Source organism: Pezoporus wallicus, unplaced genomic scaffold (genome assembly GCF_028554395.1).
Source record: "Pezoporus wallicus isolate ANWC-B61680 ecotype Strahan unplaced genomic scaffold, APGP_CSIRO_Pwel_v1 contig_5069, whole genome shotgun sequence".
NCBI classification, from domain to species: Eukaryota; Metazoa; Chordata; class Aves; order Psittaciformes; family Psittacidae; genus Pezoporus; species Pezoporus wallicus.
In genome coordinates this window covers 7030210-7043535 of record NW_026642361.1, presented here as the reverse complement: position 1 = coordinate 7043535, position 13326 = coordinate 7030210, and the positions used below count along the sequence as shown (strand labels likewise).

The following is a 13326-nucleotide window of genomic DNA, read 5'->3' as shown; positions in this document are numbered from 1 at the left end:
TTGATCCCTTGCCACTGAATTGCAGTTTTGCAATTTTGACTTTTAGCTGGCTGTGAGTTGAGAGGAAGTCCCTTAGAGCAGCACCGGAAAGGGGCACAGGAAAGGGGGAAGGAAAATGTAATTGTTTGTTTTGGTTTTTTTACATGAGATTCACATGGCACTTGGTCAAAAATTGTGAAAAACAGAACAATGGAATAAGTAATTGCAAAGCCAGTCCCAGCCACCTGGCATGAGAGAGATGAAAACACAGAGGACAGTCAGGAACCTGGGAATAAGTGTAGGTGCAGCCACTTGACTGTAATAACAGAATGTAGTACTTGCCTGAAGCCCGGTAACTGTGTCCTGTATAGACCAGTTTCCAGATAGTTTCAAGATAATCTAAAGAGATCTCAGCATAAATGATGGACACCAGCTTTAAGATAATTTGTTTGCATCAACGCATAGGTCTGGAAATCACATGTCACTGGAGGGCAAAACCAAACTGTACATGTCTGTAATCTCTTTTTGTCAATAAGCAAGAGAGGTTTACAAGCAGGAAGGAAAGCCTTGTTGAGTTCAGACAGCAGTTTCCTGCCTGCATTACTTCAGCCTGATACTATTTCAATTTCAATCTATTGTAAACTGTGATTTCTGTTTTGCTTGTTCAAAAAGGCTTTTGCTCAAGTTTTTCAGACTATATGCTTCACAAAGCAGTGCCAGAGAGCATCACAGTAACCTAGCATATCTTGGTTTTAGTTTCATGTGTCTCCTGAATGCTAGAGGATGCATACGTCAATCTGAGGGCAAAAGAAGGCTTATAGTCCATTCAATCTACCTGAATAAAGTCTAATTACCACTGCAGCATGAGCATTTCTTAAAGCAGAAGTCCGTACCCTAACTAAACTACTGGCTTTACAATTTGTGTGATTAGAAACATTCTCTGTATGAACATTGACAAATCTTGAAATTAACAATACAGATAATGGTAACATTGAACTTACTGTATGTTTTCCCACTTATTTTAGCTAGAGGAAGATTTCCACCAATCATTTTTACCCTCCAAACTCCAGTGTCTCTTATTTTTACCACTTAACCATTGTGAAAAAACTCTTTAGAGATTTTTCATCAGAAAAAGTAAAACAAACAGGGAGACTAATATGACTAGACAGTGAATCAGAGAAATACATCATAGTGAGATGTATTAGCCGTGTGACACACAGCTCACTATATAAAGTTGCTGAATATTCTGTTTGAAAGATTTTTTCGCCATTAATACTTTCGAGTAATGATTCGGATGGGCAATTTGAAAAACAGCAAATCTGTGTCTGAATCCACTTATGTTTTCTTCATCTCAGAATAGCTAAGATATAAGTAAAAATAGGATGCTGATTAAAAAATATAAATTATAATGTGCCCTAAATAGAGTTTGTTGGAAAACATCCATATACTTTCAAGGATATCCTGGCTTTTGTCTGTATGTATTTATTCAATGCATGGAAGGTGATACTTCATTACTTCATATGCAGTGAATAACCTAAATAATAAAATCCATTTTCACACAGAGATTTAAATTACAACAGTCTGGACGAGTTCCCCACTGCTATCAGGACACTAACAAACCTAAAAGAACTGTAAGTACAGAGCTGCTATTAGGAAGGAGGATGTTTTGTCTAGTATGTGATTTTTTTTTTTAATGCTGGTGATTTTATCAGTAATCCTTAAAAACTGATATCCTAGGAAAAACTAATAAACATGCCAACTTGCATAAAAGATCATTTTCAACACTGAGTTTAGAGCATTGAAGTTCTGACAACTTTTACTTGTATACTGCATTGTGCAGTGGGTTTTTTTTTGAGGAACTTTCTCCCTGGAATGCAGTAAATAAACACAATGAATTCACTTTGAATCCCAAACACAACAGCTGGATTTTGCAAACAGTCCAATAAGTCACGGTCTTCTAGTGTCAGAAGATGTTAGTCCATCAGGTTTAAAGGTTTAACCTTCTTCCCTCCCTACCCCGCATTAAATTAAAGCATTTTCTTTTCAACGTAAATAGTCCCTTGTAATGCTGTAAATAAAACACTTCTGGATACACAGACATAGCTTGCATTAAAAAATAATCAAAAATTAAATGAGCCAAGTTTATTGTAAGAAAGAGCTGAATTATTACAAACTAATGAAATTCGATTCACACATCATGCACACAATTGTACACATCAATGCATATGTTGAGAATTTTTTCCCTTTGAATTATTTAACATGTTACTTGTACCATCAGAATAGGTTTTTGAAAACAACAGGTAGTCATATACAAGTTGGACGTGGTTGTACCCCTGCTGCATCACAAACTGATCTTAAAGCCCCTTTAAATAGCTACCTGGACTTTTTCCAAAGCAGGGACCCTCAGGCAGTGCTGCCTCCAGCTCAGTGCTGGGACAGTGCTGGCACAGTGCAGCTCTGGAGGAGGAACTGGGGCTACGAGTTTTGCAGCCCAGTTGTTCTCAGCTGCTATTATGTCATCTTGTTGGCTAAAATAATTGGTATGAAATCCAGTGGCTGTTAAGGATTGTCTTTTTGCTGACCTCTGGTGCCAGTAGCCAAACATGGATAACCCAGCAAAGTGCCTCATGTGATTGAGATTACTTGCTGGCTCCTGTAGGACTTCACCTCTGAGTATCACACTTATGTTTCAGATAAGCTCATAGGTGCAAGAAATCTCTGTGGTGTAAAATTGCAACCTGACATCCCAAATCCAGCACAGACCATGAGACCATGTGCTTCAGTGCATTGTTTGGGCTCTGGAAAGCTTATCTTGCATGCACAAGGTGTTCCCACAAGGTTGTGCATGCCCTAGTGTCCCCACCCAAGTAGGAGCCTAAGCCCACAGAGGTTCAGCTCATTGCAGGACCACCTTAGTAAGGGTATTTCTTAGTGGGATGTCATTTTTCTCTCAGAAGTTATGCCTGGGCCGAAAACACAGACTATGGCATTTGTCTCCAGCTTGGAGGCATCCAAGGCAGCCAGTCAGAGCTCGATCTCTGCTGGCAAGTGGCCAGCGAGTCAGGGCCATATCTGTTCGATGCTACAGAGACCCCGTTGTCCCAGATGCTCTGCATTTCAAGGTCTCAGCTGTAGGAGCAGTTACCTCTCCAAAGTAAGTGGATATAGCTGTTACCCAAAGTTCATGTATATACAATGTTTTACAGACTGGGTTTTGAAGGTAACTGTAGAAGCATTTTTCCCAGTGTGGCATTAATATAGTCTTTTTACCTGGGGAGGCACATAGATTTCACTGTTCTTTTGTTCATTGTGTGAATCAACAGGCTATAAGGTGCCTTAAATTCAGACAGTTTGTGTCACTTGGGTACAGTGTCCAGGACACAGGCTACAGCTGTGAGCACACTCTCTTCTGACTCAGAAGTGTTTCAGGCTTTTCTGTGCATAAATGCATTGGAGTCTGCTCTGATGGGGCTGCTCTCTGACTCAAGTCAGAATAATGACGAGGGCCAGAATTGTGTTGGGAAATTGTCATGCCATTTCCTTAGCTTTTCTGTCATGTATTGAATCCTATTCAATACAGCCACAAAACTGTTCTGGATAAAATGGCATCCTCATACTGCTTAGAGTCTGCATCTGCATAGATGCAGTTCTTACTGCGTGCAAAAGAGCTAGGGATTTAGAGCCTTGCTGTGTAGCTCATCAGCAGTAGCACAATGCCTAAACAAGTAAAACCAATAATGTAGGACCTGTTCAAGTAATGGCCAAGTGTGCTTGCATCAGTGAACAATCTGAGGCTTTCTAAATGCATAAATTTAAGCTGGAAAGCCTTTTTCATACCCGACTGAACTAATGGGAGTTTCCCACACAAATCATCATTGTTCTTTTGAAATCTTAGTTGTGTCTTTTGTTTTTCACAATGGAGAATTACTCATATGAATAAAATCCAGTAATTAATGATGAGACAAAAATTGCGCCTTCTGAGTACATTGGAGAGTTTGTTCACATCCACATTTAAAATATTCCAACAGAAAGATGGTTGTGGGAGGCTCAATGGATTACAATATAATGTAAAAACCATTTACTTGATAAGCTTGTGCGATCCATTATTATCCCAGCAAAAGAAATACTTGCAGTTTAACAAGTACAGGAGGAAATATATATAGATATATATACACACACTATTGTGTTTGTTTTGTTCATTTAGAAAAGAGCAGAATTCCACCTATTTCATTGTTTTTCTTTTCTTTTGCCTTTTTCAGTTCTTATTCCAGAAAACAAGGACATATCTTTACATACAGATGCTTTTCTTATAATAAGCAAAAAAAAACCTGTGCATTGTGAATACGGATTGTGCCTTCACTTTTTTCCTTACTGTGTTAATCATTTTTCCTTTTGTAGGGGATTTCATAGCAATAACATCAAGTCAATACCTGAGCGTGCATTTGTGGGTAATCCATCACTTATTACAATGTAAGTGATAAGAGTGCTTTTCATGACTCTTCTGATTAGAGAACATGGAACTAAGTGTCATATTTGTGGCTAATTGTCAAATAGCCCTTCTTGTGAACGTACTCTGTAGCACATCATTATATAAGCAAATAAGCTCATATCTTTCCAGTTTTGTGGAAAGAATGGCAGTTTACATGCCCTGTTTAAGGGAAGCGAGTAGTGGTCTCTGGCCTTTGACCTTTGATTTGAACTGTTTCTTCCAAGCCTCTTGGCATTACTGGCAATGTAGAAGCTAGCAGAGTTACTCTCGATGGATTCCAGTCTGAGTTCCCATTGTCTTACATGACAATGCATTTAATGGGCAAACCTCAGAATTAGATCTTGTAAAATAAATGTTAAAAAAAAATAGTCACTTGTCGTGAGCAATGTTATTCTATGAACAAAAGCAACATGACTTTAAAGCTGCTCTTCTGAGTAGGTGAAGTTCTGACTTCTTCATCCACTAACATTAAATTTGTCCCGGGTCATAACAAAGTTCTTCATATATGTATTTCTATCTTTGCAAACTTGGGAGGAAGAGGGAATATTTTGGGACTGGCTTCTGGCTTTAAAACCAAGAAAACAATGACTACTTCAGTGTTCAAAGTGTGAAGTAGGGTTGGTGGATATAAATTAGTGGGTGCTACAACCAGAGGTGCACAGTCTGGGGTTCATCGTAGGGAGTTTACTCATTTACTTTTAGCATAATCATGTAATATATTTAGAATTTTTTAAAATACTTTTCATAAAATGTCCTTTATCCTCTATTTTCAGACATTTTTATGACAACCCTATACAGCTTGTTGGAAAATCTGCTTTTCAACACTTACCAGAACTCAGAACTCTGTATGTGCTTACTTTTTTATCTTAATTGTCTTTATATAATTGTCTTTATATACTGCAATATTAGAGTTGTCCTGCACTTACCACAACTGTATTGAAATGTTTTTATCTTGTAGAACTTTAAATGGTGCTTCACAGATAACAGAGTTTCCTGATCTGACAGGGACTACAAGTCTGGAGAGTTTGTAAGTGAGAAAAATATTTGTGCTCTGTTTTATTTTTTGGATACTTACTCTAAAGAATGTCTTAAAATTATATTTGTTTTGCAATCTTTAATAAGAAATCTTTTTGGTTTTCTTTTTTTTGAAATCAATACTTTCAACAGGACACTCACAGGAGCACAGATCACCTCTCTCCCCAGATCAGCTTGTGTCCAGTTACCTAATCTCCAAGTGCTGTACGTTTCAGTAAGATTACTAATGTTACATTAATGCAAGAGATTAATGGACAAATGAATCATTCTGATTTCAAAATTACCCAGTTGCTGCTATTACTGTGTATCCTGTTAATTCTTAGGAATTCAGCTCAGGGAGCAGACCCCTGTGTTCCTCAAGAAGTTTACAACCCCCTTATCGATCAGGATTTCCCATACATTGGTGAAAAAAGATAATTACTTTACATATTTTTAGGAAAGCATAAAATGGTTTTTAATTTGTTTAAAACACAACAGAACTACCGTACTTTCATTCATTCTGTCTCTGCTACAGCAGTCTGGGGGTTTTTAACTCAGTGAGGCAGATAATTCAGTGAAGTGAATGGAAAATATAACTAAGGAGTGTAGTATTGAGTCCTTGTTATGCTCCTCTTTTAGTTTCTTTTCTGACCAGACATAAGTAGCTGGCTGAAATTTTAGCAGACTATTGCTTGGCATAGTTGGGGCATAGTTTTTATACTACATACCCAATGTTATTTTAGCCTGAAAATTTCCTTGGAGTTTGCTTAATCACTAATGAAAGTAATCATTGTGTCTGCTTCTTTGAGAAAGAGCCAGCAGCACTTTCCTCTATGTATTACATCACGAGGAATGTATTTGGTATTAGTCCTTTGGCCAGCATTGAAATAGCACTAATTATAACACGTTATTTGAATACCAGCATGGATGTCATGAACATTTCCAGAAAAAGTTAAGTTTTAGTTGATGGAATCAATATAATCATTTCCAGAGTGATAAAAGACAGAAACAGACTCTGTTGCCACAGGGAAGTCTGCATGCAGTTTAAATATGTCCTGCATTCATAGAATCGTAGAGTGATTAGGGTTGGAAAGGACCTCATGATCACCCAGTTCCAACCTCCCTGCCATCAGCAGGGACGCCTCACACTAGACCGTGTTACCCAAGGGGTCTGTCCAGCCTGGCCTTGAACACTGCCAGGGTTAGGGCAACCACAGCTTCCTTGGGCAACCTCTTCCAGTGTCTCACCACCCTCACAGTGAAGAACTTCTTCCATGTATCTAACCTGAATCTCCCCCGTTTAAATTTGAACACATTGCCCCTTACCCTCTACAGTCCCAGATGAAGAGTCCCTCTCCAGCACCCTTGTACCCCCCCTTCAGATTATTCAAAACCAATAAATAACCTCAAAACAGAAGGCAAATAAATACTATAGTAATTAATAACTTATACATTTCATAGTAGAGTTAGACTGTTCATTGGAAATTCACATTTTTTTATTTTATGTAGAACAGTCTAAAAGCCCCTGTTGGGATAGAAACAGTGAAAATAAAATTTTACCAAGGAAGGAAATGGGTGCATATGAACCAGATTTGAAGAATTTAAAGCAGGTTTGAAAAGAGATTACTCTTTTACATGATCATATTGGATAGCTGTGGAAAAGGATATTTTTCCTAATTGTAGGAATAAGCTTTTTTGTGTATTTCTTCACTAGCATATTGCCCATTCATTTTTCCCTGAGCAACACGTATATATAAGATGAGACTGTTGCATGGTGGGGGTGAGTGTTTGGTCCTTTAATTTTTTTTTTTCTTCCAATTTCTGCAAATTGCCTGGGCTTGGTTTTGATTAGCTACATTATGCTATAAATCAGTCCAGATGTTTCAGTTATTCTGTAATTTGTTGAGTTTTGGCTCAAGTCTGTTAAAGAGGTTTTTTCCCCCATGTAGTGATTGGTTTCAATGTTAGTTAGTTCCAATACCTTTTTTTTTACTATTTCCCTCAGTTACAAGATCTAAAGATCAGGGAGGCATAGTGTTTAATTAAAAGTGTAGAATGGACAGCTGATTGCAGTCCCTTGTGATTATTACCAGAAAGATACAGGATCTTCTCTGAAGAAGTATGAATGTATAGCTATTTAGCACATTATTTTAAATGGTTCAAATATTCCTCGGAATTTAAGCATGATGGATATGAAGTCTGTGATGTAAATCGAATATTTCCTATAAGCAGATGGCCAATATCATTACTACAAAACTCTCAGCAGAAGTCTGTACTTTAGGCAGGAAATCTTCAGACAATGAAAGGAATTTGCAAACATAGGATATGGAGTTAATACATCGTGCTTTTCCTTTTCTCTCTCCTCCTCAGTCAGAAATGAAAATCTGACAGATGAGAGATGATAAGTGAGTTTGCACATTTCTATTCTTTTGTGAGTGGAATGAAAACAAGTTATTTTAAATTGAGCATGAAGGTAGACAATGAAAGATCTTTTTCTTTTAATGTTACTTTGATGTTAATCTTTTATTTTCTTCTGTATTACAGGGATTTGTCTTATAACCTGCTGCAAGAGTTACCTTGTTTTACTGCCTGTAAAAAACTTCAAAAAATGTAAGTGCCAAACTACCCTAAAAAGAAGCATCTATATACAAATTTGTTGGAGCATCATTAACTTGAATTATTGCTGGGTGATTTGACATATCCCAAACACATACACTATATTGAAGTGTATCATAAACACAATCCAAAACACCCTGAAGTGTCCTGCAAGTGCCTTTGAAACTGAAGAGATTCTTATTGCTGTTTCAGTGACTTGCATCATAATGAAATCGGTGAAATCAAAGCAGACACATTTCGGCAGCTGGCTGCTCTTCGGTCTCTGTGAGTACAGCCCTAACAGCCATTCACCCAGGTTCTCAAAAGCATGGGGTCTATGCTGTCTGCTCACTGTATGCCCCAAAACATCCTTGTTTCCATTTTATCTCACTTTGATCTTCCACCCATTAGGTCATAACTGCGAAAGGAGAACAAACATTGTGAATTTTAGCATCTGCAGCAACGAATTCAAAGTCATCAATTTATAGCTATAAAAGCTGTTACTTTCAAATGTTTCTGATAGAGGTAGAGAGAGATACTGAGCTATAGCTGGTGTCTGTTGGCAGGTTCACCTAATAGTGAGCTCTAGGGAGCATGAAATCCCTTTATAGAGAACAGTGTCTTAAGAAATACAGTCCAGTTATGTGTGGGTTTCTAGTTTTCACATAGGCACATGTGCTAACAGAGTAATTTTGCCAAGAGATTATTCATGGTTGTAAGTTTTGGAACTTGCAGAATCAAACCCATACATTCTTTTAAGAGTTGTTTTCAGTCTTTTTGACTTTTCAGTGGCAGTGAAGATTGAGATTAGGAAATTAAGCCTATTGGCAATGGATTTTCTATTCTTAGTCACATGAGGACTTCTTAGAAGTAGTCTGTATACCCCACCCTTCTTTCTGCTGCCTTGGGAAGCTATGAAGGAGACTGAAAATACCTGCCTTAGACTTTATAAGGCACTATAACATTTTTTAGAAGTTGTCAGTTTAATAACTAATACCATGAATGGACTAACATAATTTAAAAATGGAAAAAAGATTTTGCACTATAAGATATGCAGAAGTTTATTGAAAATATCCGCATGTAAATAATACCTTTTCTATATTTAGGCGCCCTAATCAAGTGTATGAAAACTTCCACATTCACTCAGTGGGTATGTAATTTTCCACTCACTTTTCTTGTAGGGATTTAGCTTGGAACAAAATTAAAATTATTCACCCCAATGCCTTCTCCTCTTTACCATCTCTGATCAAACTGTAAGTATTTGTATATCTTTTACATTCAAATGTTCACATTTGTCTTGCAAGAGCATACAAGAATTTAATAACTTAGTGCCCCAGCAGAAATCAAAGCTTTCTTTTTTCTCATCTTCTGGTCTGTTGAATCCATATCTAAATGCCTGCTTCGTTGTACTTCACCATCCCCCACAGGTATTATGGCAAAGCTGCATATAACACTGTGTAATCAGAATGATTTGGGGTTCATGAAGTTATCGATGCATCTGCATCTTTGTTTAATTTGTTAGCATTTTAGTCTCTTGTAGCAGCGGGGAATATTTCATTTTAGTTGTGTTTCAGGACTAAGGAATGGGATTAAAATTTAAATAAGAAGCGTTTTTCAGTACACATCTTTATTTCATCATTCCTTATTTGATGGAATAGTTTTTCTTCTGTAGTAAATTCAAAACATCAGCCATCAGTTTTGCAGGCCTTGATCACAGCACTTCTCAGTCCTTACTAACTTTTTCCTATTTCCCATTGTCATTGTAATGCCTCTTTAAAAAATGAGTCCCAGGGAAAAAAAAATCCCCTGGAGTCATCCTGCTGCAAGATTGTCACAAAAGTACACTGCTGGGCATTTGTTCATAGGTAATCCAGTTGCTGCTGGGAAACCTAAACTTTAAAGGGGTACTAATTTCTGTTGATGTGCAAAGCCGCCTGAATAGTCCATAAAGACAATATTGTCTATGACATCCCTTTTGGAGCCCTCCTCAAACTTTCCTACTTTGTGAGGGGAGTAGTAAATCGTGCCTTTGGTCAGTAGCATAGAACAGTCAGAAAGAGTTAAAGAAAAAAGCCCTTTAACACACACACTGTAACAGTGCAGTAGTGTTCCCTAAAATGCTAGTCTCTAACCCTGGTCTGACTGAAGTCAGGGGTCATTTTTAGCATTGCAGTAGGACCAGAATTTCACCTTTTGTATTTAACTGTCTTGTGAGCAAGAGGACACACACTAAATCAGATAGGTAGAGCACCAGTTCATCAACATACCTTTTTTATGTCTAGCCCTTAGATTTCAGTAGACAGTCCAAGAGACAGGAACTTTGATGTTCAGCCTTGGGCATAAAAGGATTTCAGTAACATCAGACTCCCCTTCTTCCTTGTTCTTGACTGTTGACCATTTGAAGTATTGTAGTGTAGGTAATTGTGAAGAGGACTGAAAAGGCTCATAGAATAAATGAAAGAAAAAGGGAAAAATAGAGAAAAGAGTACCTCTGGGCTCCCCCCTTTTTGAATACTATATCACTTTTTTTTTTCTCCTGTTTTACTTTTCTGAAGTTATATATACATGTTCATCAGCGCTGTCTTCCCTCAGCTCCTCAGGCAAACCTCAGCTAAGAACTGTCACCTTCATCTGCTCCAGCCCAGACCCATCCTACCCTGAAACACGTCTTCCTCATACACCTGACTTGCTCCCTCTGGAGCTTTCAGGGCAGCCATGCCCTCTAGCATCCCACTGAATCTTTTAAACTGGGAAGCTGTTCTGGTACCAGCTTTCTTTAATTCAAACAATGTAATGAACAGATTTTAAATTCATTTGCTCATCTCAAAACTGCCACTATGAATGTTTGGAGTCAAAATTTGGCAACAGAGACTTAGCTAAATGCTAGATGCTACTGTTAGCATTCTGCTGGACGCATAGGTGCATACTCCTGAGTGGTGCTGCAGCTTTGCTCTGCTGACTGAGGCCTCTGTTTAATGTAGTAATTTTTGATTGAGTTAGAAAAGTCTAATCTGTTTTTCCAACATGACGCTTCTAGAGTTAAAGAAAAAAGATGAAAACCCATAAGCTGATTTTTATTTGCTGTTATGCAGGGATGTGTCATCCAACCTTTTGTCCTCTTTTCCTGTGACGGGGCTACATGGTTTAACTCATTTAAAATTAACAGGAAATCATGCCCTACAAAGTTTGATATCATCTGAAAATTTTCCAGAACTCAAGTGAGTATATCATTAAAACTAATAAGCCACATTTGTGTTCGTGTGCAATGGAAGGTGTGTCAGTGTGTAATGCATGTTACTTTGTATTGTCAGTCTTTGATCTGTGCTATTAAAACTAAAGCAAATATGATAAAAATGATAGACTTCTTTTATTATGCTCACTTTTAACTGAAGAAACTATGAAGAGTTTTGAAATATTAACCCCAGTACTTGCTTAATATGAGCCACATCTGCTTCCTGGTGATATGTTTCGAAAGCTGTTAAAACAATATTGCTAGCAGCTTAGTGATATGTCTGTCTACTGGATTGTGCTTACAGGACATACATTTGGTCAGAACACAGCAAATACCAAGGGAAGAATATACTTCTGGAGTTCCAAAATATTTGACCTCACTTGTTTTGACCATGGTTTTTTTCTGTTATCTTTTGATTAAGATTCAGATAATACTTTGCCATTATTACTAAAACATTTTGATGCTCATAATTTTCTGCTGGATGCTCTGTGATACAGGAAGGAAATGTTCTCTAGAGATCATCTGCAGCTCTGCCTGTCACTGGATGACCACAGAGAAATCACCATGACTTCAGGGAGTGTCCCCTAATTCTCTCTTGATTTTTACATTTTAATTAGAGATTGCCAAATGCAACATATATTTTTTTCTATGTTTTACTGTAAAATGCTTGCTACCATAAAATCTGAAACAATGGGTGTGCACATAGTTACAGAATCACAGAATGGTTGATGTCGGAAGGGAACTCTGGAAGTCGTCTTGTGCAACCCACACTACTCAAGCAGGGTCACCTGGAACCAGTTGCCCAGGACCATGTCCAAACAACTTCTGAATGTCTCCAAGGAGGGAAACTCCATTCTTATGTCTTCACTAGGTTTGCCTTTTGCACTGGCAAAGTCCTATGAGTCTTAGTAGCCAGACAACTCAAGATGTTACCACTAATGAAAAGAACTGAAGTGTTTGGAATTATCAGTAAGGGAGTCATGAGTAGGAGTGCGGAGCAGATTAAAACTCTGCAATGGCACGAGAATGCTCTAAGAGCTGAGCCCAGCCTGTTATGGTAAGCTTTGAGGAAGTAAAGTCAGGCTGCCATCCACTCCCTCCTTCTTGATCTGATGCTTTGATTCAGCACTGTAAAGAACTCAGTGTTTGCTTCATTCATCATAACTGTAACTTCTCATTCACCAGCAACCCCACACCTTTGCAATGCAGAAAATAACCTTGTGTTCTCTGCTGCTTAATCAAAAATCAGAAAAAAAAAGGCATTCCTTGCTGTGGAATAATTATCAAGGATACAGATGTCATCAGAAAGATAAGCAATAGAGAGAAATAAATTCAGCCAGTGTTTCTAAAAGAGTTTAGTTCAACAAAGTCCAAATCTAATCACCCACATCAAATAAGCACCAGCCATTAAAAGGATCGCTTCCAGCACTTTATGGCTGAGAGGTTTTGGGTTTTGTTGTTTGTTTTTTGGTTAGGGATTTTTATTTCTTTTTTGTTGAATATATTTTTCATGAGAAATTCCACTCTCACCAAGAAAAGCTGATACTTATTTCTCTGCCCTGCAAAGTATGTTGTGTCCTCTGTGTTCTGGGTGCCAGTCCTTCTGTGCAATTACGCTTTGCACACACATTAGCAGCACTCACCAATTTTAGGCCTATCTGTATATCCTAGTAACCCGGGGGGGGTGGAAAGACCTAAAACTAGAGAGGATAGGAAACAGAAGTCTTGCTCTTTAAAGATAATTTAAAAGCAGTTGGGGTTTTTTGCCTACTTCATCAAAGTAGTGGACTGGTACAATGTGAGAGGTCCACATTTTCAATGTATGACAGGCTAGCAGGCTGGTAGAAGCACAACAGCTTCTGGAAATCTGACATTATTAAACACACAGATCTATTTGAATGATAAGAGAATACATTTATTAGTCCCTTGAGCCCAAAATATCTACTATGGCTGATCATTTCTGCAGTTATATCAATGAATTCTAAAAGGTCAGAAGCCACAAGTTACAGTGATCACC

At 37.9% G+C, this 13326-nt stretch overlaps 1 protein-coding gene across 2 annotated transcripts in view; it reads left to right on the top strand.

Annotated features, from left to right (window-relative positions):
• LGR5 (leucine rich repeat containing G protein-coupled receptor 5) overlaps positions 1-13326 on the top strand; it is an 89950-nt gene that overhangs the window by 70385 nt on the left and 6239 nt on the right. For both annotated transcript variants that reach the window (XM_057429446.1, XM_057429445.1), the window contains 9 exons: positions 1542-1610; positions 4378-4449; positions 5242-5313; positions 5427-5495; positions 5636-5707; positions 8027-8092; positions 8291-8362; positions 9259-9330; positions 11170-11295. In XM_057429446.1, coding sequence (XP_057285429.1) covers positions 1542-1610; positions 4378-4449; positions 5242-5313; positions 5427-5495; positions 5636-5707; positions 8027-8092; positions 8291-8362; positions 9259-9330; positions 11170-11295 — 690 coding nt within the window. The remainder of the gene's footprint in view (positions 1-1541; positions 1611-4377; positions 4450-5241; positions 5314-5426; positions 5496-5635; positions 5708-8026; positions 8093-8290; positions 8363-9258; positions 9331-11169; positions 11296-13326) is intronic.